General features: G+C 41.2%; 1 protein-coding gene across 8 annotated transcripts in view; it reads right to left on the reverse strand.

Moving 5' to 3' along the window:
- Positions 1 to 27,522, reverse strand: part of dlgap4b (discs, large (Drosophila) homolog-associated protein 4b) — a 153,987-nt gene that overhangs the window by 6,401 nt on the left and 120,064 nt on the right. For 4 of the 8 annotated variants that reach the window (XM_086291859.1, XM_086291861.1, XM_086291857.1 and 1 more), the window contains exons 4-14: positions 20,839 to 22,133; positions 20,447 to 20,661; positions 19,073 to 19,174; positions 18,202 to 18,346; positions 16,806 to 17,061; positions 16,358 to 16,510; positions 7,223 to 7,662; positions 6,662 to 6,750; positions 4,853 to 5,325; positions 2,688 to 2,779; positions 492 to 662 (exon numbers count right to left, since the gene is read on the reverse strand). In XM_086291859.1, the coding sequence (XP_086147985.1) occupies positions 492 to 662; positions 2,688 to 2,779; positions 4,853 to 5,325; positions 6,662 to 6,750; positions 7,223 to 7,662; positions 16,358 to 16,510; positions 16,806 to 17,061; positions 18,202 to 18,346; positions 19,073 to 19,174; positions 20,447 to 20,661; positions 20,839 to 22,065 (3,363 nt within the window). In that variant the 5' untranslated portion in view covers positions 22,066 to 22,133. Of the gene's footprint in view, positions 1 to 454; positions 663 to 2,687; positions 2,780 to 4,852; positions 5,326 to 6,661; positions 6,751 to 7,222; positions 7,663 to 16,357; positions 16,511 to 16,805; positions 17,062 to 18,201; positions 18,347 to 19,072; positions 19,175 to 20,446; positions 20,662 to 20,838; positions 22,134 to 27,522 lie in introns of all 8 variants that reach the window. The other 4 variants (XM_086291864.1, XM_086291862.1, XM_086291863.1 and 1 more) reach the window with 4 other exon arrangements.

Here is a 27,522-nt window from a genome sequence, read left to right on the forward strand (position 1 = left end):
TGCACGTATACTGACAAGCAACAGAAGCAAAAGCACCTCAGAGACAGGTAAAACAGCCACTGACATAAAGATGCAGGCACAGAGACACATATACACACAGTTACTTATTAACAATCAACAAAGGACACACAAGCACACAGACTTTTAAATAACAAAAGCCAGAATTCTTTCACATGAACCAGCGCATCTCAGCCATGCTTCGCTGCAACACACAGATCAGAAAAATGACACATGCATGCTCAAAGTAGGGCTTCATACATAAAAACACACAAGCGTCAGCCCTCTTTGAGATGTTTTAATTTTTCCATGCATGCCTACAGGGATCACTCTGGCCCCTTTGGACAGGGAGGCCTTGTAAGAGTTCATCCCACGAAGGGGATGCGGGGTAAAAGAAGAGTGGGAGCAATGGTAGTGGTGGTGGGAGGAGAGAGGCCGGTTTCGGCGGCTTTCCTACCCCAGCCAGGGCACTGGGCAGCAGGGGTGGGAAGTACCTTCCGCTCAGAATTTGACTGGGCAGCTGCAGATGTCACGGGCTGCCAGTCATTGGACTTGAGATGGTACAGCTCATCAAATTTGAGGCTGATGTCTTCAATGGATAGCTGAAGGAGGTCCCAAAAACCAGCCAGGTCCTGGGCTGTAGGGCGTGGGTTGGCATTTGTATTCTAACCAGAAGAGAGATGAAAATGATTGAGGAGTAAGAATACAATACATGTAATCTATATAACACTGTAATGAATATTACAATGAGAAAAGAATCATGAGATATAAAAGCTGACTGCAGTCAAGCGTAAGTGTACAAAGTGTTACACAGCTGATGAAACCTTGTTAAAAATAAAACAGTTTTTTCTTTTTTCTTTTTTTATTACTACCCTCAAGCCCAAACAACTTAACTTCTTTTTGGAGTTTGGAGTTTTTGTCCAGAATGTGAATCAAACTCATTCTGGTTATGGGTTAGTTTGTTTTCCTGCTATCACGGTGTAGCCTCTAAAGCTCCAAAAAAGAAGGATTCTGACAAATTTGCCTGTTTTCAACCTTTTCAGTGTACCAGAGAAGTCTTGTCCAGGAATATGATGCATGTGTGAAAATGGAAAACAAATTTTATATGAAAAATAAATAAATACAAATAAAATTAACCACTGAAAATGTAAAAGTTGGCTAAATCTATTTGAGATGATCTTGGCAAGTAAAAGGGCGGTATCTATGTCCATGATGTGCCATCATCTTGGTGGGATGGTTTCTTTACATCACACTCCGTCTGTCACTGGAACCTCAGGACCTCAGTGTATTGTAGTTTCACCACAGCTGGAACCACCACTGTCCATGGAAGCCTTCAGCTGTTTGACTAGAAAGTAGATAGCACTGACTGTAGGTTTGGTTTTAAAATGAGCACTGTTTCTTACCCGGAAAGCTTATTTGGTTGCTCCTTTTTCTTTTCTTTTAAACTATAACAGACCCTTCCCCTTCTTTTGGCTTTAAACCAACCTCCTTTGAGGCTTGAAAGAACTGCTGCTAATATGTGTTTAGCTGAATTACAACAATGCTATTTACAGTTTAGATTGAGAGTCATATGTAGACAATGCAGATTCCAAGATCATCAGCTCAAACAACCATATGCAAGTTATTCAAACATGTCACCAATTTGACAAGGTCTGGAAGAAGACCCAAACCGGCACCCTCAGATAACAGGAAATGGGTTAGGATGTTGAGGAACAAACCAGGAGCCTCCATTATTTTATAATGCAAATGTGTGCCTGTTGTGTGTGTAATGTTCTGCTGATTAAGCCGCTGCCTCTCTTGGCCAACACACGATCACAAAAGGTATTTTAATTCTCAAGAGTTTTATCTTCTTATTAAATTTTAAAAAAGTATCAATGGAGGAGGACAAAAGCTGCATAATAGCACTGCCTGCTTTGACCAGCAAGAGTTATGGCACAGAAAAGCTGTTGTTTTCATATTTAGCACTAGAGGGAGCTACATCACAGCTTAACTCTTTTTGTTGAGCTGGAGGGACTACTATCGCAGCACGGTTTAGTCATTTCAATAACATCATACATTTCCAACTCCCACGTTGATAAATTCAGTACTTTGATCTAGAAGGCAACCACTCAGCATCTAGTGTCAAATCAAACTGTTCCCTCTATGTTTATTCTGCTGATTAAACCTGCAGATACTGCCCGATATGAAGTAAAGGCTGCTCTGAGATCTTTTACTCTCACACAGCCACTGCTTGTAATGCTTGGGGAAGGCTGGCTTTTAGATTGTGCCTTCTTTTTCTGTGCACTACATTTATGCAGCTTTATATCACTGCTGTGATCTATATTCATATATTCTAGATAAACCGCGTAGTCGCTCTATATTTCTTACTTTGCAGCATTTGTTGTAAAGTCTGCGGTATATAGCCATTTTCACTAAAACAAGGGCTTATTTCTTTATTTTAAGCTCCTTTTCTTTTGTGTGGGTTGATCCCAATGACTTGTTTTGTGTAGGCCTAATATGCTGTATATCAGATTAGTTGTCATATGTGCGATAGCTTTTGTAATCATCAAAGCAAGCAGCTCTTGCTGTGGACACACAAAAAACCCCAACAAATTCCCAAATTGGTAACGGGTACAAGAAACTAGCTGGGACTTTCAGTCTCGTGAGCGAGCCTGCAAAGTGGAATCATCACAGAAAGGCCATGTACACACCAAGTTTTGTTCACACAGTCCCCGGAACTGCTGAAACTTCTGAGACATTAGGAGTTGGGCACTTCCTACTGCACTGCGAATCTTCCCCAGCACTACAGTGAGAGAAAGAAAAAAAAAATGTAACAATCATTGAAGATTTTCTCTTTTCTTTCTTTCTACCTCCTAAAGTAGAGACAGAATTCATAGTGGCACTTTACACACTGACCTGCATACAGTTGGTCTCACTGGGTAAACACTTGCTGGTTTTTTTCTTTGGTGCAGAACATTATCATACAAAGCAAAACTTTAGGGTCTAGACGTAGGTGTAGGAAACAGTGAATCTAACAGACTCCACAGGATGTCATGAAGGGGATTACAGTGTATTGGACATTGTGATTCTATTTAAAGGAATGTAAGCCTATATAGATACCCCAGCCTTCTGTCTGTCACTTACTATGCTAGTCTTTTGCTTTGTCAAAATCAGGACAAACATCTGTCCTGACAAAATTGCGGCTTCTATTCAATCACTGCATTTCAAATGTATTATACTATTTATGATTATAGTGTTATGCCACCTGGGTCTGGAAAACAGCTCGACATCAGATTTAATCCTGAATATTTTACTGTAAAACACACACACACACACACACACACACACACCTGAGTATATGTCAAATATATAGTCAAATATAGGAAAGGGCCTTGTCTGAATATTGACCACCTACAGCCCTGCTTGTGTGTACTGTGTGTATTTGCTCTATGCCACAGGCTGATGTGGAGGCATTAATCTAATCTGGGGGTTTAATCAGGTCCAGACTAGATTTGTGTAATTCTGGAGATTAGAGGCCCGTTTGTGTGCGGTAACCCCAGGTATTACCGCCTCATCCCTGCCATGCTGTGCAACTCTGATAAGAGTGAGAAGAGGCCTTGAGGCAAGACCCTATAAACGGAGCTCCACACCAAGTGCCGGAGCGAGACAACAACAGACGTTTGGAAGAGCTGAAGCGCTTCGGTAGTGATTTGACATTTAGCCTTGGCGTGCTCTTTCTGGAACTTTCTGGCTTAAATTATGGCTATGTCAACCATAGATAGAAAGTTTCAAATTTTAAATGGAAAAAAAAACGTGTTTTAATTGTGTGTTTGTATCTCTAGCTTATAATGAAAAAGATCCCTATGCAGTAACACATATGCAACCACTTTATCTGCAAGAAAAACTATAAAGAACAAACATGTTTTACTTAAAAACATTTTTATGTATGAAAAAGCTACTCCTGATCACAGTTAGCAACTTAGCCTGCTATGAAAGCCCTAATCACCTCTGCACCACGGTCTGCTGAGCTGTAAAGTGGACTCAACTACATGTGCTGCAGACTCTGCTTACTCCTGCTGACTCTTGTAAATACTAGAGTAAGAGCGCATCCTACTGGACAAACTATGTCATAACATAGTTTTTGAGATAAGAGGTGAAATGTCTTTAATAAACTCAAAAAAGTTGAGTTTTTTCTTTTCAAGCTCTTTCTAATCTACTTAAATAACGATGACCAGGACGAGAACCTACACAGACATATGCCATGACACAATTACCCTAAATATCTTTGGAATATGCCATCCATTCATTCAACTTAGGGCAGTGGAGAGGACAGGTCACCAGCCCATCACAGAGCTAACCTGGAGAAACTGACTGTTTAGTTAAGGTTTATGTGACCGATAAAACTATGGCCACCATAGCTCAGTCTATTATTCTGGGAGTGTGGGAGGAAACCAGAGCAATCGCAGGGTTATGATGTTTTTCAGGAGTGTGTCCCGATTGATTTACGTATGAATTTTTAAACAATTTCCTTTATGTTACTGCACACAAAACTATCACTGGTAGTGCAATGAACTTGTGAATTTGGTTTATGGTCACGAGGTTTAATTAGTTCATGTTTATTTCTGAGAAATTTTGCTTTTCTTCCTGTAATTTTGCCATTGTGGTATACAACAATACCCAGGAGTCATAGGCTCTGCTGTGAATTTAACACTCTCTGTTCCAGACAATAACAAAATGTGTCAACACAACCAAAACCATATCTGAGACAACAAAGTAAACTGATTTATGCTTTTTCTATTCTGCAACCTTCTCCAGCTGGCAGAGGTACTTAAACAATGAGAAAACTGTGTTACAGTGAGCACCCTGCCATCCTTACCCTCTTCTGAGAGCTGGTTATCTTTGGTTTCCTGTTCCATCTGCTGGCACCAGCCTTCCATGCGTCCCGTCTCGGCCTGCAGTAGCTTCAAGAACCACTGGCCGTCCCTCCGACACAGCGTTCCCCCTCCTCCGCTCTGAGGGACACTGCTGTTATTCCCGCTGTCCAGCCAGGGGTCTGGCGGTGGAAGAGAAGAGGGGTCCAACGCTGGGTCCAGACTTTCCGAAAAAGAGGAAGAGCTGCTTCTTGTGGTGGAGCGGTTGAGAATCTGCCTGGGAGGTGGAGGTGAAGAGGTGGGGTCGGCGCTGTCTAAAGAGTCTCGTCCAGGAGGGGAGCTCATGGACTGACTGGCACAATTGACCATGACTTTCTTCTCAGTGGGTTTGGCATTAATTACATGGGAGATGATAGAGATGTCCTGCGTGTCTGAGTCTGTTTCGTGCTTTGAGGCCATGCTGCTGGAGTGACTGAGCCTGAAAAAAAGTATTTGACACTGTGATAAATTTGCCTTTTTTCATAATTAGAAGAACATTGTGACATTTTATGTGCACAGCATTAACAAAGAAAACCTGTTTACTCCTTACTGGAACAAACAGGTCTTTCTTAGTTTAAACAGTGAGCCAATTCCACTGGTTAATGTAGACATTATAAATACAGAGGATATAATGGAGTCTGGGCCTTGCATACATTATGATGCACTCAGACCAGCATCAAATGATTTGTGAGGATTGGAACTCTAGCTTCTTGTTTTTCTAAGGCTGATTAGATATGATGGATGCAATGACTGAGCATTACTGTTATCAGTCAGAAAATGAACATAAGGAGGTTTGCGTTCAGTCAAATAATGAAACATAAAGAAGAGGGAGAAAAAAAAAAAAACCCTGAAGAATGACAGAATCATTGCACCAAAACTGACATAACAGAGTCACATAGCACAATACCAGCAAAATACAAACAGGTCACAGAATGCACTGCACCAAACAAATGAATCTTAACCACACATTAAACAGAGACATATTTAAAGTTTCCCGCGGTGCGTAGCCAAAACTAGCTGCCAGAGACAGACGTGCATTTGCCCTGTTCTCTGTTATCTTGATTATATTCAAGCACTTTGCAAAAGACTGTAAGGAGACAAGAAAGCAGACAGTCACTTACTATACAAGATACCTGATTGTATACACGCCTAATAAATGCGTAAAACACTCAATCTGCACTTTCCAGACTGTCTGCAGCACTTGAATATAATCTGTAGAAAAAGTGTGAGTCATCACCCTGTGGCAAGTTTAAATTGTGTGCACATTTCACATTTAACTGCATTATGCATGTTCACAGTCCAACACTTCAAGACTATTTTCACATTTACTTGCTACAAGTTGAGTTCAAAAGACAGACTTTAGCAAACTAAGATAATTTGGGTCTGCTGCACAATTATCACTCACAGAAAGTAATGAATGAGGAGCCTTACAACCAGCAATTAAACTTTTCAATTACGACAAAAAATAGCTTCATATTTGACAATTTGAATTCAATGTAGGAGGCTTTTAAGAATTTCTAGGTGAGTAATTAATCCCCCCCATTACATTACACATGATTAATATTTTTGTTTTTTTGAACATGCCCGGGGGGGATCTTTGAGTAGTTAATATTCATTATAGGAATATGGTTCAATGTTGAAAACACAACACACAAAGACAATGAGGGTGTTTTAACATCTACAAAGCTCCTGGAAAGGGAAAGAACAGTCAGAGGAGTATGTGTGGCTATAATATAAATTCCTCACGTTGTTAAAAGGACAGGAAGAGGACTTACTGCCACCCGTCCTCCACCTGTACTCCAATTGATTGAAATCTGGTCAGGGGAGGAGTCTCTTCTCGTGCAACTTCCTGAATACAGTCCACCTGAAAAGTAAGGAACAATGACACAAACAAAAATATAGTCAAATGTTTTGTCAAAACTACAATCACGAATCAATTAATATGGCACCGAGCAATGGCTACTAGCTGGCATTCCAGAGTGACAAAACAAAACACTAGTGGAAAAACTGAAAAGAAAAAAAAACCTGTATAATTTATGCTTGGTTTCAATACAATGTCGAAACCAAAGGTTGTTCTAAATGAGTCACTGAGAGCCGGATCTGGAAAATGGATAAATGACACCTTTAACTTCCAGGCATACTTTTAGGTTTGATGGGAAACACTTAGACAGAGATCATGAACAAAATTAGCTTTTTCCTGGATTCAAGCTCAGCAGGCAAAACGAGTTACACTTCAGTCAAGGATGTGACTATTGGCACCGCTCTGTGTTAGATGTGTAGTTAACGTCTGATTTCTACACAACTGTGCAACAGTGGTACAGCCACCCCTGTCGTACCTGTATGCCAATGGAGGAAAGTTTCCGCCTGGGCACCGGGACTACTAGGGGCTCCTCTGCTGCAAGATTTCCTTTATTAAATCCCGATTTTAGGGGTTCGTGCTGGACTACAGAGTCACTTGTCTCAGTGGAAGCATTTGCAGTAGCGGGGGCAATTGGTTCTCTCGGGGTAGCAATAGGAGTGGGGATGATGTGCGGAGGGCGGGGAATGCCCCGGGCCAGGCTGTTGGCACGGGTGCTGTCAAGGCTGTCAGAAGAATTGCTTTGAGCGTGGCTAGATTGGCTGTTGACCTCTGACCTCCTGTCCTGCTGGTCCAAGTAGTTGTCCTGGGCCGATTCTGTGCTGCTCTGCACGGTCACTGAGATGTAGGGCTTGGAGGTTGTACGGGGTGGCACTGGTGGAGGAGCTGCTTTCTTACAGGTGGTTATGCACGAGGAGACTGAAGGAGAAAAGAGCAGAGAGGGAGAAATTAGAAGAGAAGGATTATAAATAAGAGTTTCAGTGAACTGGCCAGTGACTTCTAGGGATTGTGAACACAAAACAAGGAGGAATCAATGATAATAAAATGCACAAGTAGAACTGCAAACAGCTTACTGCATTACCCATTTGTTTATCAGGGTAGTTCTAAGAACTCGCTAATCACTTTTCTCAACATGTCCAAAGCAAAACTCTTCAGCTGCATATAAACACACAGAGACACTGTTGCATGAAAGCTGGAGCTACAGCTGAACTGGGGAAGCATCCCATTAAGTGGAAAATCTAATCAGGCAGAAAATTGAACAAACTTATCATCCCATAAAGGTTGCTAAATTAAATCACACACACCCCGTGTGCTTCAAAGACTCAATCACAAGACAGGTGATGAAATCAGTAAACCAATTGCTGGCCACTTGACACTCAAAGCCAAATATGGTAGAACAGCTGAGGGAGAGATTTATCTGCAGTGCTCACTAATGACAGTCCAAAAATGCCCTCCAGTCATAAAAGATAACGCAGAGAGAATGTATGCACAAAAGAGGGAGAAAACCACTCAAATAAAATCTGTGTAGTAAGAGATAACATGCAATTAACATTTTTACAACACCTTTACAAGTAAAATATTCTCTCTTTCCACCAGCTTTAATAGTGCATTTATGCTTGTTGTTACAGCATGTTGAGTAATAAATGTCAATTTGGCAAGACACAAAAAAAGCAAGCAGCTGGGCTTTTCAAACATGGGATACATAAGCTTTTTGCAGTGACCCTGACACAGGTCACTTTTAATGTTCTGTCAGATACATCAGTGACAGTGGTGGAGAGCACCATTGCACTCGTGAGAAAATACTTTTTGCACCTATATTAATGAAAACTGTAAGCATTAACTCATTAAGTGTAACTATACATGTTAATATCGATCTCAGTAACTAAATCAATGTAAGCGTGTGTGTGCTGCATGTGACACAGTAGCTCCCTCCGCACCTCACACTCTGACTGAGCGAGTTAGATTGCCGTGGCGAAAAGTAACCAGAGTGCCCAGTCAGACGCTCATCTAGGCCGACGCGTTCAGATGCCATCAGATCAATGGAAAGAAGCGCTCATCTGAAAGGGGCTCGCGTCTGTACGCTTTGACATGTTCAATGCTGCACCAACAAAACAAATATGCTAGCTGTGTGTTAATACTCCACCGCGTCGCAATGCTCCAGTTTCATGGTCACATGGCAGCGTACCATATACAGGGGTTAAAATTCTCAAGCCAAGCTCCTTATACTGGTAACAGTTTGTGTTAGTTTACATGAAATCCACACAACATGAGACCATCACGCAATATAAAAAGCAGATTTTCCAGCTCATACCAACGTCTGCCCTCTGCCTATTAGACCACAATGATTCAATGCTAGCATGGCCATTCATTCAGTTTTCTTTATAGCTTTCATTTCCCTCTGATCTATATTAGTAAAATCAGAAGAAGAATTTGTGATATAAATCTTTTTAAGAATAGAACATTTGGCCATTCTGGAGCTGCGTATAATCCAGTCATCAATCACAAGCTATATAGATGTTCAGTCAGGCTACAGATTCCCATTAAGATCATGTAAACACACTCACAGGCTTCTATAGTTAGTTTAAACACAAGGACTCTGTAGAAGAGACCACTATTCCCCTCATGCTACACACACAGTAATGGCAGAGTGCGATGGAGTACCACTAAAAATGTCTAATCTAAACAGGGAATGTTACTGTAGCACTGTAAACCCTTTGATTGCTGTGTAATCCCTCAAATAGATGATTTATTTGACATCACATGAGGAAAAACAGAGGAATGAGGAAAAAACCACGGAAGAGAGTTGGCACTGAGAAGAGCCTTTGAAGTTGAGAGAAGAAACTTACCTTTTAAAGCCTGAACCATGAAATAATTGCCAGAAAATTCAATTTTTTTTTAAATGAGACTGTTTACTTTATTTTACGTTCTGATAAAATAAAATAAAATCAAGTAAATATTTGCATATATGAGTTTTAATTGTATCAGATTTGTTAAAAGCACACTGATGATGTGAAAGTCTCAAAAAGTCACAAAAACTCATGCATTAGATATAATATATAACGCCTTAATATAAATTTAAACTTGGCCTATTTAACATCATAGTCAGGCTTAGCTTCACTACCACTTAATCAAAGTGTAAAACGTGGCACAACAGCAGGACATGATCACAGATTCATATAGTCACGTGCTAAATTTTACATTTTAGATTAGAAGAAACAACACAACAGCATCTGGTGAACTCCATTCAACATTTTTTATGCTTCATCAGGTTTCACTGAAAGCTGCGGTCAAAATTCCAAGAAGGGTTTTTAAAAAGCCCTGCAGCAAACATGTGAGCTGCTCTGAATCACTAACAAAAGGGTCATTTGTTCACTCTGCTCCTTATCTTTACCTCCAAACACTCACATACACACACTCACAGCTCATCTGACCTTGTACATATTATTGAGTCAGTTTAATCTGATAAAGTGCGAGTCAATTTTGTCAATTTGCTGTCAGTTACCAGCCTGAAGTACTGGACTGTCACTAGATCTAAGGTCCTTCTGGCAGTCCAAGATGTATGAATACAGAGAGTTCTTTTTCCAATCTAAAAACAGTGCTGTTACTTTATTTAATAGCACAAAAAAGTCTGTATGGAGTAATTCAGGACTGTGAAGATAAACGTCTGGAAAAATCGAAACTACAATACTTCCTACTGACAGACTAATACCTGTCAACAGCCAAGAAGTCTCGCTTGTGACTGCTGCCCTTTGTCCCCGCTGTGACACTAAACAGCGATGCACTCAAGATGACATTCCAGAGAAGCCTGAACAATGACAGCATTAATAAACAGCGGAGATGATACCCAGTCCACACCTAAACTGGCCCACCTCCAGACATAGAGCGTGTCTTCTTCCTTTCACAGACAGGAGTGCAAACATGCACACCCTTTTACACACCCTTTCCTAATAGGAAACATAAACTGACAATAAAGGATCCACTGGTGTTGCCAATATGGCGAAAGCCTGAATAGTCATAACGGTCAATATCGAGAACACGATTATTCAGCACAATTATTCGCTGACTTTTGCATAATCAGCCATTTGTAGAGCTTAACAAATATCAGATTTGAGTTTCCTCATCAGCCTTAAAAACTTGTAACGGTTCTTCTTGTTGAGCTGATGCATCGATAGTTGATGCATTGAAACACACATTTCAAAGATGGAAGGCACCAACTCTGAGCTAGCCTGAAAGCTGACAAAACAAAAACTGTAAAGTGTCTGGCATCTTTGCACACAAACACTGTCAAACAAATGTCATTCAAGAAACGTTCACTTTAACATTCATCATAGCTATGCACGTCACTATCCACCAAGAATGACCAACATCCTCGCTGATACAGCTGAAAAGTCCACGTTTCCTCTCCTTTTTCTAACGCGAGTTAGACACTAGGCAGAGCACAGCGTGTGATGTGGTGCGCTGGCACTACTAATGCATCCCAGCGTGCGGGGTAACTGTCACCGTGACGAGGTGTTAGAGGGCATAGATAGTGTGCATGTCTGTCTTTGGACACCTGCCCCGCAGATCTCCAAGTGTCACATCACGCTTTCGTCATCTGACCAGAATTCACCCTCTTAACTCTTAATGCCGCCGAATCTGCTTTACTCACGTAACTGTCATAACTGACATCTGCCTCTGAGATTAGTCAGGAGATAAATCAGCAGAGCTGCGCACAACAAACGGGACACTCAAATACAATCAGTATGTTGTCGAATAAATAACATTAATTCCAAAGACTGTATATTTTAGATGGGCAGTGGGTAGGAAGGCCTTGTGTCGAACCTTGTGTCTACTTGACAAACATTTTTTCCCGTGTCTTTTTGAGCACCGTCGCTGCCACAGTGTTCCCACGAGACTGCAGATTCCTCCACATACAGATTAGCAATGGCATCCATAACCACACGAGTGACACAACCGGTTTTTAACAAGTCTAGAGTTTACCCACACAATCCACTGTTGTTCATACAGCTTAATGAGCAAAGTGTAAAAAGTCAACTGTATGATAGCACAGAAAACAGATGTAGAAAGCCTGTTGCTATCAGAAAGAGTGCAGTGCAGAAACGCATTAACAACAGAGGAACAGCAAGTAGCACATTCTCTCATCAGACTGTCTCCTGTACTTGCTTAGGTTAAAGATTTCAGCCACACAGGCATACACAGCTGTGGAAACAGAAACATCTTATTTTAAAATCGTATAACAAAAGTGCAGCCAGCTCTTTCTAACCCTAAGCTTTTGTTCAGAACTGCAGAAAAGAGCTACAAAACAGACATGAAGCCAAAAAACTGCTGCCTTTTAGTTACACAAAATAACCCTCAACAGGGATGCACTGAATTAAAAACATATAGCTGGTCTTTGGAGTAAAAAAATTAACAAAGGAGAGAGAGAAAAAAAGTAGATTGCTGAAAAAATGTTTTGATATCTAGATTTTTTTTAGATAATTTCAGCATTATGGTTGAAAGCAACATGCTGCATCAATTGTTGTTGTTGTTAAAAAAAAATTAGATTAATCTTCAATTGAGACACAATAGCGGTGTGGGAAATAATTATTTCATCTGCTGCTCAATTTGTAGGTTTGCTCACTTACAATGAGGTTAACAGTCTCTATTAGTTATGGCAGTTTTCTCAACCACCAGTGCGGTGAAGTTATCCTGTACCCTTAAGAGAAAAATAGCTCTAAACGATGTTTCCATCTCCCTGCTTGACTGCGGGGATGGTGTTCGTTGGATCGCACTCAGCATTTCTTTTCCTTCAAACACGACGGGTCAAGTTGGTGCCAAAGAGCTCGATTTTAGTTTCATCTGACCACAGCACTTTCTGCCAAATTTTCACTGAATTATTTAGATGTTCACTGTCAAACTTCTTGAGCAGGAGAAACTTATAGTACTACATTCCTATGTAGTATAGTGCGTTAGCGATGGTGTTCTTGGTGACTGAGGTCCTAACTATCTTCAGATCACTAACAAGCTCCTCTCATGTGTTTTTTGGCTGATCCACCATCTTTCTCATAATCATCTTCACCCTACGAGGAAAAATTTTGCATGATTGTGACCGATTTTATATTTCTTCCAGTTCTGAATAATCGCACGAGCAGTTGTCACGTTCTCATCATTGTTGATGGTCTTGCGTTCCCGTGACATACTCTGACACCTCTTTAGTCTTTCCCACTTTGGCGGAAAGGTTGGAATGGAAGAAATTGATTCTGTTGACAGAAGTGCTTTGTACACAAAACAAGTTGAGATTAGTAGTATCTGTAATATACTGTAAATTGTTTGTCACGTGAGCATATAGAGAAATTTTGGGAGCCAGAATTGTGGCTGCGTTGTAGGCGAACAAATACTTGTTTCATTCAACGACATGTTTGTAACTTTTATTTGATGTGTTTTTTTTCTGGATTTTTGGTTGATATTCTGTCTCTCTCCTTTAAAAATAAAACTACCATAAAAATTAGAGACTGCTCCTTTCTTTGGAAGCGAGCTAACTTACAAATTCAGTACTGGATCAAATAATTATTTCCCCCACTGTATGGATAAGAATTTCTGTAAAAAGTAGGGCTCTGCCGCACAAGACACTGGCCTGTGAAGGAAATTTCTATTGCATCAGCAGAATGAGGCAGCCTTGTTACATTACCTTTCAGAAGGCTTTATTCTTTCCGTCCTTATCTGAGGCATGAAGATCAAGTATTACTCTGGAGTGCGTAAGCTTGAAGAATCTGTCTCGATCTATAACTAGGAGCCAGTAAATTTAGAGCATAGGTTATCTGAGTCATGCTGTGAACACAGATATGCTGAAGAATGATTTAAGCTGGTGTTTTTAATGTTTGGTTTTTATGCTACCTTCAGAGATAAACCTTTGCAGGTGGTTTGTGTGCTTTGACATTTATTTATTTATTTATTTATTTAAAAGCACCTGGTTGCCCATTTTCAGCTTGATGTAGCTTGAGGACCACCTCTTTGGTGGTCTCAGTCAGTATTGTCCTGTTTTCATGTTTCATCCAAAAAAATTATTTCAACCAGTTTTCAGTATGATTGAAATTTAATTGACAGAGAACAAATTGGGATCAATAGAAAGACCAGGATGTCATCTTGACAGTAAAGTAGGACTCGTATAGATTGCATTCATGGTGCTTGATGTAGAGGTCTTAGACTCATATCCCTAACAGAGGACAAAAAAAAGAATTGCTGAGGTTTTAGGAGGATATAAATCAGTTTTAAAAACCATCCCAATTTATTAAACCTTAACTAAAGAATAAAGAATAAATCCCAAACTGAGAGAAAAGAAAAATGGGATATGTGCTACAGGACAAACAGCAATCTCCTTTCTCTAAATAGCTTTTTACTATTTGGTAGTTCCCACAAAGCTACCACTGTTTGAAGGGCATTTACCAACATCGGGTTTGGAACATTTGATCAATTCGTTTTAGAAGCTTGAGTGAGTTAAAGTTCCCCCTCAGGGAGAATATTGCAATAGTAATTAAATAATTAAGCACACAACAAGGTAAAAACCAAAGCCTTAAGATACCAGCACACCAGCTATAATCCATCATATAATCCATCATGTTAAAGGGTACACAACTTTACTAAAGAACACACTAATCTTCATCCCAAAATGCTTATTTAATAAACCAGGACACAACCACATTCTCAATAAAGACTGGAAAGACTGAACATAGTGGATGACAGCTCCAGCTCAGCCGAAACCAATATAAACACTGGATCAGTAACAACAACTGGTTCAAGTGACACTGATGGTTCAGAAACAGCATGAGGTGAACTGTGATGCTGGGTTTATCAGCAAAGTATGGATTATGTACAGTTTAATCCATTAACATCACAAGAAACACACAACACTGCCTGTAACCATGACCACCACTCCCTTGTCATCGAAACCATCATCAGGACACAGACAGATTTTTCACAGTTACAAAACTGCAGAACCTTAAATGTAACCTGAAAAGGGCTCTAAACCAACATTTGGGCGAATATTGGGGCAGCCCTTAAATAATCCCCCTGTGCAGGCCAATTTTAATGAAGACAAGTGAATACATTTAGCCGTCCACTTAGACTTATGCTCAGAAACACCAGCACAAACTATCAACGGGAATGCTCAATTATCGTCCTAACACCACAAAGCATACGTCCGTTTCCGTGGGCAACAGCTAAACGTCATCCTGTCACCGAACAAGCCGGGACACCAAACTTGAGCTTAATTGATGATAACGTGTAAACAGTAAGCTGAGAACGGTTAGTTTACTTACCCTGTTCTCACAGCGCAGTCAAAAACACACACGAAGTGTCTTGAGTAAAGACTTAGATTGTTTCAATGACAGCTGTCGACACGCACTACCTGTCACGCCTGTGGAAACGAAAAGCCGGGTTTTGTTGCCTTTTGTTTGGAGCGTCTCTCTGAGCTCCAGGGAGGCGTGGTGGCAGCTCTACTTGATGCCTTCAGGAGCACCTCGGACATTCTATCACCACCGTCAGAAGACCAAAAGCTTTTTTCTTTTCCTTTCTCTCCCCCCATTTTTAAATGCTAATAATAGCATCGGCAAGGTCCTACAACTTTTAAAAATTATTTTATTTTATTTTATTTTTTAAAATTCAGACATAAAAAAATACAGTAAGGATAACAACAACTGAAATAAAATTAGATCTAAAATGAAATTTTCTTTTTCTAACTGTAAAGTTTTGCAAGATCACAGGCTTGCTGCCAATGAAAGTGTTAGTTTTAATTCTGTTCCACTGCTCTAAAATGCAATTCTAGACACTTTTGGACATTAAATATACTTTACACAACCATATTCATAATGCCTTAAATTTTGCACAAGTAAATTAAGTATTAGTATAACTGCAACAAAGACCCTTTTAAGAAAAATATCTGATTGCTTCTTATACAACAAAAAAAGCAACTCTATCTGATGTCTACACTCTAAACTCTGATAATCAGAAATTAAATTGGATTTAATTTCTCAAATGTAATTTTAATTTTTGTAAGTTTTAATGCAATATTTTTTGAAAAACAAAACAATAGACAAGCTAATTTTTCCTATTGTGTTTATGCACAAGTAAACACGTTTAATTAAAAAAACAAAAAACAAATCCTTGGTTAAAATATGTAGACTGAAGCTACAGAATAATCCCCAAGTAGCACTGAAAAGTTTCATTACCATGAAGGCAGCATGTGGTCTGTGACTTACACACTGTGTGAAGAGCGCCACAAAGTGGATGTTTTTTTTGTTTGTTCGTTTGTTTGTTTTTTAATAGTAACCCATAGCCTAGGAATATGCATCAGGGGCCACTGAGATGTCAACAACCAGTAAAACATTCCGGTGAAATTAAAAGTTAGGTTAGCAAACAAACTGCTCACTGTCTTCTTGTGCTACCATGTCCTGTAATCACAAGTTACACAGTAATGTATACTTAGAGTATGATTTTAATCTAGTCTCTGTCCAGCAGTTTGACAACTTTATATTTGTACTGATAAACATTTTATTTATTTATTTTTCTTTGTAGTTCATGAAGTGGTAAATGGATAGAATGATTTTAGGGGGGAAAGGGGTTGGTTTCACGTTGTTACCTGTGCGTGGGGGTAGGATGTGTGGTCTGTCTGTCCCAAAACGCTGAAGAAAAATTGCAAGTTGTTTCTCCTTTGGTTCTTTGTCCAAGCCTGTGGCTCTCAGGTAAGAGCCAAACTGTTCTTTCCATGTCTTCCATTGTCCAGAAAGTTCGTCTAGCATGGGCAAAAAAGGCTGCATTTGAGCTGCATGTAATGCTGCGTGCATGCTGGAGGATCAGTTGCCCGCCAAAGACCAAGGTTATAATGAACATTCAAACTACTACCATGGAAAACACAAAGCAAAGCAAAGAATTTGGGCTCATGTGATTGTGTCACACTTGAAAAGGAGTGAAAGAAAATGGTTTTATCAGTTTGGGAACACATTACTGTGCTTTGTGGCAATGACTCTTCCTATATTGTTTTATAAAAAATCTGCAATTTACCATCAGTTTTTCAGTCTGGGACTTACCAGTGCTGGTGCTGTAGGTGCGAACCGTGGTGTCAATGGGAGGCGGAGAGCAGCCCGAGTCAATGGATGCAACTTCGTCGTCTTGGGAACAGCCAGCCTGGATGGCTCTCAGGTAGCTGTGGCTGCGGGATCGGAAGCACGTTGGCATGGGTAGGTCTGGAGGCTCTGAGTTGTCCTGAGAATGGGAACGGGAATCTCTAAATGTAGAATCTGAGCTGCGGTCTTCATAATGATGGCTCCTTTCTAGGTCTCGTAGCTAGAGTGAAGGAAAAACAAAACAAAACAAGATGTAGCAGTAGTTATTTTGTTCACTGAAGCTGCTCCTCGCACTCAAGGCGGCTGCCTTGAGAGTAGCTGCTAGGAGTAGCCTCTGGATGTGCAGTAAAACCACCAAATGTGTGCACTTGTGCAAATGTGTGTATGGTTAAGGGTATGTCGAATTTGCTATAAATGCATTTTTATGATGTCCAATAATGATATATTAGACTGATTTACTTTATAGGCTACATTTGTATGCATTAAAGTTATTTTTTCTTCTAGTGATCTGCACCGTTATTTAAATTTTTTTCCTCACATAAAACTGTACAACAATAATGCTAAAAACAAAGAAACAAACAAAAACAAACAAACAATAAGGCAACAGATGTGACTTTTTTCATGTAGTGACTCAATGCTCATATAAATTCATCTTTTGCTCTGACTTTTCTAAAGGTGAGTGTCAGCACACATTGGCACAATCATGTAAATGTTTCAGGTAATTTGAATTTTTCTGCTCTGGAAAAAGTACATCACTAAGTTAAAAATATAATGCATAATGAATTTGCATGGCTCGCTACTGTGCATGTAAGTTCAATCCCTAAATTGATATACTGGGCGAATGTGTTGTAATGCAGTGAGTGAGCTGTCGGAGATTGGCTGTAAATCCTGTACTAATAGCCTGCACTGCCTCATTTCACTGAGGAAGATCAGAGCCACGCTGCACAGTTGTTCATCATCTCACCGACCTTGACATTGGGAGGCTAATAGTTCTTATGTAAGTGGACGAACTGGAAATTTAAACTATCAGTGAGATGCAGTCAGAAAATAGGGAATCTTTGTTCGCTGGGAGCTCGTTTTATTACAGCCGTTCGGGCTGTATCTGTGAAAATGTAAATTATACTAAGTAAACGAGTGTAGCTCGAGGCAGACAAAAGGGTCTTTGACTGGTGATGTGAGAGTAGAAAGTTTGCCAGGAGCCAAATGATGTAAATTATGATCGAGAACAAATGCACTCGGAACTCATTAGGAAGATAATGGAAGCAAATGAGACACAGGCAGAAATGGAAAACATTTTTTTAACCTCTGAAAGATAAGAGACGCCACATTTTCCCTGTCAGTCTTCCAGGAAAACACTGACCTGTCCCATGCGCCTGCCCAAGGTACTGCAAGCCTGGCTGAAGTCATCGTCGTCCCATGGTGGCAAAGATGAGCCTATACTCCCGATACAGTCTAGGTTGTCTAGGCTGCGATTATTGGAGAACTCTCTGAGAGCTGGAAGACAGCTGGGAAGGGAAGTAACCAAAAGATATCCTTTAGGGATATGAAGTCTAAGTAGAAAAACTGATGGAAAATGATTGTAAACAGGATATGCTGTTGCTAATGCACGATGACAGAGAGGCAGAAGGGAAAACTTTGATCAAGGGAGAAAATGAGTGACCAGCAAAACCAGAAATTGAAAGAGAGATAAAAGGAGGACAAGTTTATTATTGAAGTCATCCCTTTAATTCCCACTTTGATGCTCCAAATCTCATCTCTGTTTCATCTAATTTTAGCATTAGTCATTTTAGCATCCCAGCATGCAAAGCCAATGATGTCAGGCGAGGCATGTACAGTGCACAGCGTTCTATGCCATCATGGTGCCAAGACAAAACATGTTTAGGTTTTTATTAAGCTAAAAATAGTATGTTATACATGTTCTTTGTTGGCACACAGTGATAGTGACATGGCAGTAAAATGCCATGGCAAAGTGTATGGACACAGATGTCCCCCTCATTCCCTAATTTGAATAGTGTTGAAGCTACTTTCCACCTAAAAGCACTGGACAGATGGTATTTACAAGCTTACGGGAGGTTAGCAGTTGTTGGCAGCAGGACATGAATTTTTGCATTTGGAGTTTCCACTTTCAGACATCTGAGGGGGGCAGTGCAAAGTCACTGATCATAGACCAATCCGATCTGAAGTGTTCTGCACCGCGCCCCTGAGAAGTGACTTGCAGACCTATCACTAACCTGCTCATTGACCTGCCCAGCTGGTGCAGAGAGGACACACTGTGGAGTGGAGACCACAGGGCATCTAGCTCCCCTTGCAAAAAGGTGTATTCCAGGGTTCTGCTGCTCACGCCAATCAGGTAGGCGCAGAACGGAAGAAAGTAGGGTTGGACGATCAGGAATTAGCAGGGGGGTATTAGGATAAGTCATTCAAGCGTAATTCTAGATTTTTAAATTGCTCGGTGTGTTTGGTAGGTAAGCTGTGCCCATGATTATCAACACCCCCCCCCCCCCCCCCCCCAACCTGCCTCTGATCCAACCAGAATCATAAGATACCTCAAAAGGAAACTATACAACACATTATTGCATCAAGGTTTGTGTCATGTATGTATCTGAATGTAATAGACACTGACAAAAACAAGCCCAAAATACACTAAAGTTTGTCAAAGCATGATAATCTGGGGGAAAAGATGTTATCGCGGGGTATTAAAATTTCATACATTTCTCTAACAAGTCAATATTTGAAAAGTTGATTATACATTAGAAAGCATGACAGCTGTGGCTTAAATTAGTGTAACATCGCTGTGGATAAAAATGAAACAATATGACTATATTTTCTGGCCTTGCATGAAAAGGCACAGTCAATTAGCAATGTCCCACTGTGCTTGCATCACACATTGTGCAATGCTTTGCTCCAGAAACCATGTCACTCAGAGGCAAGTGAGCCACAATCCCACTTAGTCAAAGCGATTGGGCTGATTTGTGCTGATTTACTGGCTGAACGCAAGCAAAACTCAGTGTCGTATTGTGTAAACTGCACTATTGTATAGCGTATTATCTTAGTGACGCTTTCTATGGCCAATAATATGTAGGTAAATCACAGCTGAGGTATGATAGTAAGAGTGACATGTGGACAGCAGCAGGGAGTCTGACACCACTTCTATGCGTGAGTAAGCGCAGCGTGGACTGTGTGTACACGTGTGCACTTGTGTGTGTGTGTCTGTTCTGAGGCTGAGGCTTTTTTTTTTACTGTTGTTTGATTGTTAAGAGCTTTTGCCAATCAGTATTTATAACAGTGTGTTCTAATAAGTGTTTTGGGCGTTCTCTGAAAATCAGCAGATTTTTTTTTTGGGGGGGGGGGGGGGGGGGGGGGGCTACATACATTTTAAAGGGCCAATCAGTAACTTTTCTTCTGACTATAGTCATGCATTAAAAACAACATGTTGTATTTTTCTCAGCTTATCATGACTGTAGAAACAGACATGGTTTCTAGTTGTTCTCATGAATGGTAACCATACGCTTTCTTCTTCTTTGATCCTTGTTTGTATGTAAAGGGTTTCTCCCTTATTGTTTATGCTAATGTGTAATAAACCATAGTTCAGTTTGTGCCCTTACTTGCGTGGGGGAAACTGGTCACTCAGAGACTGCTGGGTAGCCCTGAGGTAGCTCTGACGCCGAGCAGCAGTTTTTGGTGAGGGTTTGGGACTTCCCTCAGAGTCATCGCTGTCTTCCATGTCTCCCATTGCCTTCACATAGCTACCACTCCGCATCCGCCGGCATGGGATTTCATTGGCACCCCCGCTGTGACCTAATGAGCTGCTCCAGTCACCCTATAGCCACCATTAAGTGAACAAAATGAGTCTTCAGTCAGTTTTTAACGATCTATGTTGTTATCTAAGCACTGAAGTGTTTCCCTTGATGGTAATAGCTTATATAAACATACAGTAAACACTCAACAAATAGACAGAATATAATTTTTTATCCACTCTACTTTGTGGGCTACTCACCCTTCTTCCAACCTGTAGGTAGTTGCAGGTTAGTTCTTGTTGACAGGACTTGGATTTGAGCATGGACCTGTCCAGTGTAGCTGAGCCCTTCTGAATAACCTGTCTTGGTTGACCCATGGTTAATGTGGACCATGACCCTCCTTTCATATAGTCACTATCATTCATCATCAAACCTCCTGGTCCACTTAATCCACCTAGTCCACTTAATCCACCACCTCCTCCACCCCCTGGCCCAGGAAGTGCCTGATACTTTAAGTCACTGCTGCTTTTAGATGAGCTGATAGTGTTGTAGCCACTGTGGATGTATCTGTTCTGCCCCCCGTGGCTGTCGGGGCCAGATGGACGCCCGAGAGTCATCATGGCCATGGTGTTGTGGTAGCTGCTCAAATCGCTGCTGTCCAGATCGTCCGAGCTCCAGTAACCCGACATGTTGGAGCGTGGCCGTCGCTTGGCAGTTGCTTCTGATTTTGTACCCCGATCTTTACTTTTGGCTCTGCGATTGTGCTTCCCTCCATCCTCCGTACTAGATGAACCTCCTCCACTGCCGGTCGACCGTCCGTTAACATTTCCTTTCATGTTGTGGCTCTCCAGGGACTGCGACTTCGCAAAGAGCTTCTGCACTGAGTGCAGCATGTAACGAATACGACCAGGACTGTCCGTACGCTGCTTGGCAGCAGCAGCAGCAGATGTTCGGTGAAACTGCAATGTGCTGAATCCATCACGGCCGCCAGGTAACTGTTTATCAAACTCAAGCAGACTTGGTGGGGTCTGGTTCTTGGTCATATGATGTGATATTGTTGCTGAGCCACTTGTAATCATAGGTGTTCGTGCGCTCAGCCCTGCCATGCCCATGCCCATTCCCGTCCCCATGCCCATGCCCATGGACATGGAGGTCCCCATGGTCCCTGTGCTTATTCCTCCGATACTGTCCCCAGGAGGAGAAAAATCAGACTGGTCATAGGAGTTGTAGTGAATCCCAGGAAAGGTGCTGCTGTTGGACAGCTGGTTGTTGAGGGGCAGCATGCATTCTGGTGGAAGGGAGCTTGGGTTGGCTGAAGAGTAAAGGTGGGGGTCCATGGTGCCATAGTGGTCCATTGTGGGACTCAGCAAGTAAGGGCTGCGAGGAAGTGTGGTGGTCTTATGAGAAAAGAGGGCCTCTGAATGGTCTGCAGAAGTGTCGCAGGAATCAGACAGGTGTCTGCTGCGGTTGGTCCCTAAGCCTTTCATGATGGCGAGGAGGTCCAACCCTCTAGAAGACCTCCAGGCCAGAAGAGAGATTCTTTTGAAGATATTTCCTAAAAAAGAGAGACAAACAACCCAACAAAAAAGACAGAAGGAAAAAGGTTTAAGAGCTGATTAATACAGCACTATACAAAACACATAACACAAACACTCAAACTCAACCATCCATATCAGCTTGGCCACACAAATACGCCCACTTCTGTGCTAAACCAGACTAAAACAGAGTAGCTGGAAGGCATTTTTTTGTCTGTACAGTGAATGAGCCAGCTTCCCACTGTCTCCCACAGTGAACATCTGTGTTAAAATGCTAGAAATGGATAGAAAAACAACACGTTAAACAAAGGCGCGCAGTAGCTTGTGGGTCAGGGCATAGATTATCAGTAGGAAAAAAACTGCTGACAGCGCTGAGTTCCTCGAGACGCCTCTGCATTTATGTGGGTCTTTGCAGCTGCCAGCGAACAAATATCTCCTTTTTCTGCCTAATCACATTCAGAAAAAAAAGGTCAATCATCATTGCACAAACATTTCCTTTCATGAGCACCCACAAACAAATGCACACATGAGAAGATTTGATTTTGTGGCCTTTCCTTTAATAATAATAATAAAAAAATCCAAAACATAATATTACACACTTAAGGCAGTTTAAAAAATTATAGTTAACAACACTACCTGCTGTCTCTGGCTGACTCACTGTATCTCCTCCAGGTAAGTTGTGATACACAATGGCCAAATCTCTGTAAAAGCCCTTTCTTTCAGCTTGTATCATTCTCTCTTATTCCATCTGTTTCTCTTTCCCTCTCCTCCTCCACTGTCACTTCTCTCTCCACTTCCCACCTCCAGTGGGTATCCCTGGCATGAGTGATGAAGCTCCTGTCCTAGCTTTGCATGGTGAGCCAAGGATGGCGGGCAGAGTGTCATAGTGAAACCAGTAAAAGAGGATTTGACCAGTGGGCGGCGTGCGGCAGGAGTTGGCAGCTACAACTTCTTGTCCTCCTAGTCAAGCTGTGCCAATGCCCTGCCCGGCAGGGCAGCAAGAATGGCGCTTCTCGTCATGGACCATGAACGATTATAATGGAGGGATATCATGCAAAGGTGATAGTGACAGGTATTAGGCTTGTTATCCTGTGTGGATATGTAGTTATTAATAGCTGAATAGTGTAATTATTATTACTCAATTTCTGCTAACTTTTTAAGCCAAAAGAATAGTAAACAAGCCCACCGAGCATCTGTAAATACATTACATTTCAGCTTTTTAAAGCATGCTGCTTCCTTATCTCTGCTGGTGCAGTCGAGTGAATTAATAACTGGAATAATTCTTTGTACATTTTGGCAGACAGCTAATAAACACGTACATTTCTACTGAATTAATTGCCATTTTCAATAAATACTGTTAGTATATTATGATATCACGCTGTAAACTGGAGGTAAACTGGGATAAAATATGGATGTCTTAATGTTAGAGACTACCTCCGAAGCAGATGCAAGGAAAACTAATAATACTGTTAAAACTTAATCTTATATTCAGCACAGTACATTTAATCTTAATTACTTTCAGACAAAGTCAGCTCTGCAGGACAACAACAGTTCCCTGAAAATGTATTAACTTACAGTCGCTCTGCACAAACGCAGACTGCTGTTTGCTACGGAGGTTTTGGGTTCGGGCCAGATAAAAACCATCACTCCCTCATTTGAATTTTAGTCAGGTACTCACATTCCATAAAAAACAATCGTCAAAATAACATTGCTCTTTAATTTTCATCATTCACAGTTTCCATATTGAGAAAGCTAATGTGAATTGTCAGCCTAGCAGTTAATGGCTTTTTATACCACTTCCCTATTCATAAAATTTGAAAGTCAAATTGGAAATCAACCACCAGACCAGAAACAGACATTTCTTCTTCTCTGTCATAGTTTCTATCAATCAAACAGTTTCTTTGGAGAAATGGCGAGGAGATATTTGCTATAAATCTCTATTATCACCTTAGGAGAGCTACAAACATGCATAAAAATCAGATAATGGCACAGTGCAGTGTGAGACAGGCAATAAGTGATGACAAAGCAGCTCACCTAAAAATTACACCTCATTTGAAGGGCAATTTGAGTTGATTACAATTCATTGTTTCAGAGAAGGCACCGAAACATTTGGTGTTACTTCACCTTTAAAAGTATGCACCACGTTGACACACTTTTTGCAATTAACTATTTGCCAAAAAGAAATTGCAACAAAAAAAATCTCCATATAAATTATGAACTGGTTTTATTTCCACCATTATTAGCATGCTCCAGGCACAGACTCATTTAGTGTCATTAACAGAGCCTTTCTGAGTGCCATCTCCGCTGATAGGGTCAAATCCTCTAAATCCTTTTACACCACATTAGCTAACTCATATCCTGCCGTGACATGCCACTCAGCTAAGCTTAGCATACCCTCCTCAGTGTGTCAACCAATATGGCTCAAACTGACACTGATAGCCGCATTATTATTATGTATTGGAGGCAACGTGACAAATCTGTGTGCCTAAATGCCCAGGATCTCAAGCACTCTAATCGAGGATATGCGGTGAAATACACACAGCAAATTTGTCTGCTAATTGACATTTCCTGTATGTTTTGAGCAGACGATCATTGCAGTGCATCCGTATTTAACAAAAGTGCTAATGAAGTGTTTATTATTAGAAGGCTTGGTTTAAATAGGGATGCTTACCAGTGCATGTCACAGAGGCTTATACTTTATAATGACATTAATCATTCAAGTTCAAGCTATAGTTCATTCTGTGCTACAGTGGAAAAGTAGATATTATAGTTAGATTTACATGGAAACGTTGGGTAACGTGGTGCCTTGAGTTCACCATCATGACTCAATGGGACTGGTAGACACTGCATGTTACTATGACTGTCATTAAACAAAATAAAGCTTGGCAGATAATGTATATATGTGACATATAACCAGTGATGTGAGTGCTTATGATGCAAACCTGCCACAACTTTACTTCACTGCGTGACAGAAAGGCGAAGAGACAATTCAACCCTCAGACATTGGAAATTAAGGAATTTAGGTCAAGCCTCTGTTAGCTGGGTCCTAGACACGAGTCCGCGTGTGTGCGTTCTTGGTATTTGTGTGCTCCGAGTGTATACTACTGGTGCGCACACAAATGCATGAATACCAAGAATGTTAATGCGCTTGTGCTCGTGTGTGCTTCTACACCCTTGAGCGTCTGGTGGTGGCATCTCCCTGCCTTGTGCACTGGGGAGCTGCCATCTGCTCTTCCAATGGGAGAAGGAGTGTTTGGCATTGTGTCCAATTCATGACCTTACTCAGTTTCTCAGCCATCACAATGTCAGGGCTACAGGCAATTCACAGTGTCAACCAGAAGAGGGCGACACACTCAACACAAGCTGTACTGGTGTTTCTGCCGAGTTCCATTATTTTTTGATGTTTTTATACAGCATGTGGAAGTATTTATCCTGACAATTCACTTGTTCAAGTCAGAGCTAACAGAATAATTTATCTGTTGCAGATTTTTAATGTGTCAGTGTGATTCCGGACAATGTGTGTGGATTTCAAATAAAGATAAATTCACAATTAAACACTATGGCAGACCTGCTTAGGGTGTACCCCAGCTCTCACCCTGTGGTAGCTAGGATAGGCTCCAGTCCCCCAATAACCCTGAATCGGATAAGTGTAAGAGAATGGATGGATAGACAGATGAAGGACTGGTTGGATAATTTCAGGAACCTACTGTACTTCAGCTTGGATTCTTCTGATTCAGGAAGTGTTAACTTCTTTTTCTGCTTCTTCTTTAGGTGTCGCCACAGCGGATCATCTGCCTCCAACCTGCCCTATTCCTAGCATCCTCTCTGACACCAACCCTCTGCATGTCCTCCTGTTCCATCTTCAACATGCTTTCTTTGATATATCCACTATCCGTCCTTTTCCCAGGTTGGAACTATCTCAACCTTGCCTGTCTGTCTCCAAATTGCTCCAACTGAACTGTCCCTCTGATACACTCATTTCTAATCTTGTCCATCTTGGTCACTCCCAATGAAAATCTTAATATCTTCAGCTCTTCCACCTCCAGCTTGGCCACCAGTCTTTTTGTCAGCAGCAGTGTCTCTGTACCAAACATCACAGCAGGTCTCACTAAACCGTCCCTTTCACTCTTGCGGCTATCCTTAATACACTGTAAACCTACTTATGTGTTTATGTTTTTATCTTCTGTATTAAGAGGTGGGTTTAAGTATAAGTAGTTTAAGTATAACAAAATCTGATATATAAATAAAGTCGTCACTGCCATTGCCATCCTTCTGTCAACAAATAACCACTCACACTGATTTTTAACCCCTGTACCCTGGCTGTCTTCTTCACCTCTCTTCTGCACTGTGGTTGACCCCTGCCATTTAAAGTCATGCACCTTCACTGCCTCTGCTTCACTACTTGGAGGACAAACTAAACAACATCAACACTCATAATGGGGTCAGAGTGTGCTTCTCCTGTCTCTCCTTTACTTTCTTAATTTTTATTCGTCATCTCTTAATGATCCTGATACAGATTCATTGGCAAATAGCTAAAAATTGGCCAATATGCCGGTCGAGTTATATTTTGTGCTTTTCATTCATGGAATCGTGGGTTTTAAATTCAAATTGTTTAGACTTCAAATGATGATTTAAATGAAGATGAAAACAACAACCAAGACATCTGAAACAATGACAATAGTTTTTATGCTTGAGTTCAAGATTTTATCTTTAAGACAATTATTGTCACGGTCCGGGGCAGCGGCCGTGTGGAGAATGGAAAGGAGGACTCAAAACGCAGCACTTATTCAGGTGTGAGGGTGATTTATTGATAATATCCTATATAAAGTGGGGATGGTAAAACAGAACTAAGGATGAACTAACTGGGAGAAACTACACAAAGAAATAGCAAACCTGAGCATGAAGGGAGAACAGCAGGGAGAGCACGCAGGGGATTACACCAGGTATGAACACAGACGACGCGACGAGGAGCAGAGGAAATCACACACTATAAGTACACGAAGAGACACTGGGAAATCACACACAGGTGGGGGAAACAGCTGGACCTGATTAACCTGACGAGACAGGGGAACACTAACACCAGGGACCAACAGAGGGAGCACAAACCCAGAACCCAGTGTCTAAAATCCCAAACACAAACCATCCCAAAACAGCCATGAATAATAATGCAAGTAATAACAATAAAGAACATAAACATAAAGTCACTGAGTCATGGTCGCAGGACCATGACAGTACCCCCCCCCTCAAGGGCTGGCCCCCGACAGCCACAGAAACACACCACCAGATCCGGGCGGGCGGCAGGGGGCCCAGGACGGAGGGACCGGGCCAAGACCAAAGACGGAGGCCCCAGAGTCCCAAACAAATGTTCACAAAAAAAAAACTCACAGGGGAGCAGAGTCCAAAACACAG

Source organism: Aulonocara sp. 'chitande type north' Nkhata Bay, linkage group LG5 (genome assembly GCF_057382095.1).
Source record: "Aulonocara sp. 'chitande type north' Nkhata Bay isolate Kocher_YH1m ecotype deep benthic linkage group LG5, A_spYH_male_GT1.1, whole genome shotgun sequence".
Lineage (NCBI taxonomy): Eukaryota > Metazoa > Chordata > Actinopteri > Cichliformes > Cichlidae > Aulonocara > Aulonocara sp. 'chitande type north' Nkhata Bay.